The following is a 6,819-nucleotide window of genomic DNA, read 5'->3' on the forward strand; positions in this document are numbered from 1 at the left end:
ACGTTAATCCAGGGGAGGGACCAACACTATAACAATAGAGATGTATAACCGCGGTTTTTGTTATTTGTTAACGTTAATCCAGGGGAGGGACCAACACTATAACAATAGAGATGTATTACCGCGGTTTTTGTTATGTGTTGACGTTAATCCAGGGGAGGGACCAACACTATAACAATAGAGATGTATTAGCGCGGTTTTTGTTATGTGTTGACGTTAATCCAGGGGAGGGACTAACACTATAACAATAGAGATGTATAACCGCGGTTTTTGTTATTTGTAAACGTTAATCTAGAGGAGGGGAGGGGCCAACACTATAACAATAGAGATGTGTTACCGCGGTTTTTGTTATTTATTAACAAAAGGGAAGACGTTATCAAACTTCAGTAGGTACTCACAATAGCTGCTACCAAAGCCATTCTCTAGTATAATATATATATACAAAATTACTGACAAACAGATTTTGACATTTCAGGTTTTTTAGTAACAACTACTTCCCCCAGTGGAAGACATGTCAATGGAAGTTATGTCCGCTTCGCTCAGCGAAAAGAGCACCACGAGAGCAAACAGCCTATCCTTGTGGCGTACACAGACGACGGAATGAATCGTCACCCCAGCTACATCTCACCTACGGATGAGAGTAAGTATCACAGGCTCGACCTTGAAACAAGTTTGATTGCAAAGAGAAAAATATGTTGAACAATACAATAAATCTTATCAAATATAATCACAAGAAAAAAACAATTCAAAGTAAGGAAGCACGTTTTTAAAAATCAGTAATCGACGCAGAGACATAAAATTACCATTTTCCCGCACCAAATGAAAGTCCATTCCCACATTGTTGCGAAAATCTAGAAATAGAGGGAAAGGGAAAAGTTCTACAAAAAAATATGTTTTAATATCGCAAAACTTGTTTTTGTATAAATCGAGCCAGAATAAATTCCAGCTACAACGCTAAACTGTCTTTAATCGTGGATATTTCATACACAACAAAATGTAAGATACAATTATGAACCCGCAATGCCATAAGTGCTGTATCCTAATTAGGCTATATACTAAGTCATGGATTTATCATACATACCTGTGGCACTTGTGATATGATTAAAGCACAAATGAACGGATGTGTTCAAAATTGTAGTATATCTTATATAATTGTGTATATCCATAAATGTCGGCATGCACCAAAAACTTAACATACCGTAACGAAATGAAAATCCACTATCCTAGCCAAGGTAGTACAAAGCCTATTCTCACATAAAATATCAATTAAATTATGCCGTGCAGGAGTCTAAAATTCGTTCATGATGGTATGATCTGAACTGCCTTTGTCGTATTGTTATCAATTCTTTACCACAATTGGGCCCCTAGACACCGTGTAAGGATGCGAACTGCCAACTCTAATTCTGCTCTCACCCAAACATAATGGATAACCCAATCAAATCTTCAAATGCTGATTTTTCAGTCGAACAATATGATTTTGGCACAATGCAAAATTTAAAGCGACAGGAAAATAATATTTATATCGACGTATTCCAATTTACATGTGCCTGTCTCACACCAGAACATTGTTTTCCGTAGACATGCAATGCAATCTTGAATGGCTGCCGGACTTATCGGTCCGCCCATCAGGGGGAACACTCTCTCGACGCCATAAACTAAAGCTTTTGAGACTGCCGCTTGGCATCAAAGGCGATATTTAGGAAGTAAAATATACATTTGCACGCAATTTGTAATTGATTATGTTACAGAGCCTAGTCGACATTGTGCAGACACCTCTCTCTCGATTTGCATATTCCATCACGAGTACTATCGTTTTGCACCAACCATCGAGTCGTAAAACTGTATTACATCCACATGACAACAAGCCAGGGGAATTCGATTCACGCGCCAATATACCAAGATCATAAGAAATTTTTTCTCCTCTAACGAAGAAAAATAATAAGCGATATAATGCTTTTTCTGTCATTTGTTAAATTTTACTTGATAACAAATCGAAATTCTAACGTTTCCACATTCTATTCTAGAAGCTGATAATACAGACATAAATCGTCTTCAAAGCTTCAAGAAAATACCTCTATTTTACTCGTATAACTTATAACTTGTGCGGATTAATTTTCTCTGACGTGAACACGCAGGGGGTCAAACAGTTTATACACTGGCTATCTAGAGCCCGGCGGGGCAGCTACTTTATGACACGATATTAATGTAAAGCACATTATAGTTTTTCGTAATATACGTAGGAGATAGACAGTCGTGTACACTTGGCATCTACCGGTCCATCTCTGCTGTCGCCTCCACCGTCATATCGCAGCACACTGATATGTAGGTGGCAATCTACGTTAATGCCAAGACTCTCAATCACCCTATCACAAGACGCTTGTAATAGTCTAGGCTTATACGGACCCTTGGAATGGGCGTTAAGTTGCAAGTGTAAAACTGATCTAATTAACATCAAATGATTATCTTCTTCTTTGGGGTAATGCTACGGTGATACGTATACAGAGACACGGGATGAAATATAGAAATATATACCCATATCTTACACGCGCTAAATGGAATGCAAATACCACAGTTCCTGACTGAATACTAACAGTACCATTTCTGATTGACTTCAAATACCACCATTCGCGATTTAACTATCTTTTAACTTGATAAAAACAGAAAATATTTCTTTTAATTTAAAGTGAGTATATGGACATGCGGTTTGATGACATTGATATACCTTTGTATGGTCATCTGTTCAATATTTCCGACCGTGACATTTACTAGCACGTGGAGTTGAATACTAGTAGTACTATATAGGTCCAATCGATTTCTGTAGACATGCATCCTCGCTAAGATCTGCCATGTCTAGTAAATATGATGTTTTAAGATAGTTCAATTAAGATATGTAAATGGTTTAACATAGGACTGATGCTATCCCTTGAAACCCTCGGTAACCATGGTGTCCGTGATGGATGGACCTTCACAACTTATCAATGGGGTCGACGGTGACGTTCTCAACAATGACGAGGCTTTATCAGACACTGCTCCTTCCCCAAAGCTAGGATCAAAAATATAAACGGCATACGCTTTCCAGTTTAATTTTAAGGATATCTTCACAAGATGAGTCTTGATAAGGACATGATTTTATATGAGAACTCCTTTGAATAAATATGTTAACAACGAGTGAACGTTCATCTATGCTACACTGCATTCTAAAGTGAAGCCACGAAAACGACATGCATATGCATAACACGAATTCCCCCCTGCGATAGTTTCCGTAAGTGAATAGGTGGCATTTGAAATTATCGATAAGTCAGGGTATCAGAATGACGAAACATCGCACGGTTTTATATTACATCTTCATATCCTATTTTCCAGATTATATGCAAATTAAAAAGGATATCTTAAAGAAACAGAGACAGAGGATGCGACAGTTCAAAGGAAAAGATTTTCGTCAAGCTATCCGACTTTTGAATGAAAAGGAGCGAGAAGAAGATCAGCTTAAAAACAAACACTTGCAAAAGCTATTGGGTACGACTGAACAAACCCGTCGGAGGAGGAGGAGGAGTGTTGGAGAGGACCCTGGAAGTGATACAACATCTAGTTCCTCTGGACTGGTAAAGATAAAGAAAAAACTAACGAAAGAAGAAAAACGACTAAGAAAAGAAAGGAGGCGAGAAGAAAAACGCAGAAGGCGACAAAAACGAAAACGTAACAAAAAGAAAGGAAAAGACAAAAGAGCACTGGATTATTTCCGTCCATATCGACGTCAGCGGAGGAACTGTGCTCGGCACCAAATGTACGTAGACTTTGACGAGATTGGCTGGTCAGGGTGGATAATATCTCCCAAGGGCTACAACGCCTATCACTGCAAGGGGGCGTGTCCCTTCCCCCTAGGTCAGAGTCAAAAACCAACGAACCATGCAACTGTTCAGAGCATTGTTCATGCACTTAAAGTTGGGAAGGACGTTTCTACGCCGTGCTGTGTTCCTAACAAGTTATACTCTATCAGTTTGCTGTATTTTGATGACGATGAAAACGTTATTTTAAAACAATATGATGACATGGTCGCTGCAAGTTGTGGGTGTCATTGATTCAAAACTTTATATTATTGCTTATATTTTTTCATGATAAGATATATTTGCTGATGCCAACGTTGGAATACTTGGTTATTTCAACTTACTTGTACTCGTGATTTTGGATGTAACGTAAAGAAAAAGGGGCCATATTCTGCGCGTGTCGGCTATTATTTAAAGGAGTCAATGTTTCTTGGAGAACGTCATGATGGATTCTGATGTACTTGTTTTGAGGGATATACTAAGTGTATGAATACTAAGTGTATGGATAAGACCCGTATTCGTGAGTTTACAAGCCAAATGGTGCCAGTAAACACCATGTCAGGCGATCACATGACCGGTATGTTTGGTTTTTGAAAGATATGTCATGTTGTGCTCTCATCGAACATTTCGTTAGGGTGTATAAATAGGGATGCTACTGAACGATCTGCCAAATTTGTATCTGTTCCTTTGTTACACATCCTATACAATATAACTTCCTGACTAACACTGTGTTTACTGCAATGAAGCTGACACCAACACTGGACAATGTGAGACAAGCTTGCTGGTTGATACGTTATGGGCAGTGATGTAGTAGCTAACAGACGCTCTCTAAGACGGTATCGTCTGGGCGGTGATGTAGTAGCTAACAGACGCTTTCTAAGACGGTGTCGTCTGGGCGGTGATGTAGTAGCTAACAGACGGTCTCTAAGACGGTGTCGTCTGGGCGGTGATGTAGTAGCTAACAGACGCTTTCTAAGACGGTATCGTCTGGGCGGTGATGTAGTAGCTAACAGACGGTCTCTAAGACGGTGTCGTCTGGGCGGTGATGTAGTAGCAAACAGACGCTTTCTAAGACGGTGTTGTCACGGTAGCGATATACATGTAGTAGCTGACCGACGCACTCTGAGACGGTGTTGTCACGGCAACGATGTGTAGTAGTTAACAGACGCTCTCTGGAGTTCTTTTGTGAAGTATCCCAATATGGCACAGACCAAAGCATGGACCCATACTGCATTTGTTTGTAGGGCGTCATGTCTTATTTATGTTCCTAAATGTATGTATATTTTGATTCTTTGTATTTAAATAATGTAAGGAAGAAATGAATGTTGAATAGATATATATATCTTGTGGAATTGTTGACGATGTATTGATATGAAGATATGCTGTGAAGAGTATGTGAAGTGAAGCGTGTAAATGAAATACCCCACTGACTATTGATAGAAAGATGATGTGATTGGTTTTTTCACATAGTTGTTTTAGTATAAAACTTTCATAGTTCTATTTGGGACTTTGCTTCGTGTGGGAAGACGTTTCTTATAATACAGTGACACGGTTTGGTACTAACGATTGAAGATGGTGTTATACGGGAATTCTTCAATCAATGGGAAATAGAAGAAATAATGTCCTATAGGGGTAGGAACAATGTTTGTTTAATCGTTTGATTTACTTATCATGTTTGTGAGATTAAAGCATGTCGTGACGTCATCGCCTCATCTGGAAGGTGAAGGGTCAGGCAACAGAGGGGTGTGGCTCCTACATCATAGATACATCATCTGGTCTACGTTTACGTAGCGTTCTAAGGAACGTCTCTACATACACATACCCAGTCATTGAAATAGGACCAGAGCGAGTGTCGGAAGTAAAATGTCTAATACTAGTGCTACAACACGTACAAACAAAAGTGGAGCTTTACAGTAGTCACCATTGTTATCCTTTAAATCCTGTAAATACTGAACTGGGCAGGTGTTCTTATAACAAGACAACCTTAACTTATAAGACACCTGTTTTCTCGACACACGTTTCGTCTTTTTTGTGAATTAATGCGAACACAACTATATTGCTAAATACAAGTGACTTTCGGTAGTCTGTATCTTACAGGTTATATGGGATAATGCACTGGTCGACAGGATGTTAGGTGGTATTGTGGAAGCTAATCCATGAAAACAACTGTCCAATATTTTTTCTGTTTATCTTAAATAACATGATACTTAAATGAAGATTAAATATTTCGAAAAAAAACTGAAAACTAGTATTTTTTTTTTTTTTTATTCTTTTATAGTTTTTACCACGTGCAATTACTTTATTGAACACTTTAACATGTATCTAATTAAGTATTGGGAGGGGTAAGTCAGTCACGTGCGATCGAGGTATTTGGGATGTTAATCTGTGAAAAAAATACCAGATTTGGCGAGCGCGGACATGTGCATAATAACTGAGTAGAGCCGTTTTTAAACCAATATATAGGTGATCAAATTAGACAAAGGAATATTAATAAAGGATTATAAGGAAGCATAGTGACGTTTTTGACGTCTATAGATATTATATCGGTTTGACTAAGACAGGGACCTTGTTAATCGGGACTATGTTCCTTCAAAGTAATGTCAGAATAATGGGGACTTTCATATCCTATCTTTGATATGTTGACGAAATAAATCTATGTTCAATTCAATTTAATATTTATTGCACACTTATCAATACACAGTAATTTGTTTTGTAAATAACTGCAATAAGTGGATATAATTTCAAATGTTTAAAACGTCAAGTTTTCCTGTATAACAGCTAACTGATGATTTGTGGATTGCACTCTGGGAAGGTAGGATTCCTGCTAGATATAATTTGGTGCTGCTTCGGGAGGATGTGTGTGTGGTAGGTGTGTTTTATTTCTTTATCTCAATCGTCTTAATCGTCATTATTGTGCAATGTATGTCAATTCCAAAGTTTGATGACAAAATAAATTGATGATCCCTTTCAACGCCTAGTATGTTTTACGACACTTCAG

General features: G+C 38.2%; 1 protein-coding gene across 1 annotated transcript in view; it reads left to right on the forward strand.

Moving 5' to 3' along the window:
* LOC110454149 (bone morphogenetic protein 2-like) overlaps positions 1–6,562 on the forward strand; it is a 42,672-nt gene extending 36,110 nt beyond the window's left edge. Inside the window, exons 4-5 of the mRNA XM_021503525.1 lie at positions 473–637; positions 3,361–6,562. Coding sequence (XP_021359200.1) covers positions 473–637; positions 3,361–4,076 — 881 coding nt within the window. The 3' untranslated portion in view covers positions 4,077–6,562. The remainder of the gene's footprint in view (positions 1–472; positions 638–3,360) is intronic.
* Positions 6,563–6,819: the final 257 nt, after the last annotated feature.

The sequence above is a fragment of the Mizuhopecten yessoensis genome, unplaced genomic scaffold (genome assembly GCF_002113885.1).
Source record: "Mizuhopecten yessoensis strain PY_sf001 unplaced genomic scaffold, ASM211388v2 scaffold7695, whole genome shotgun sequence".
In the NCBI taxonomy this organism is placed as follows: Eukaryota; Metazoa; Mollusca; class Bivalvia; order Pectinida; family Pectinidae; genus Mizuhopecten; species Mizuhopecten yessoensis.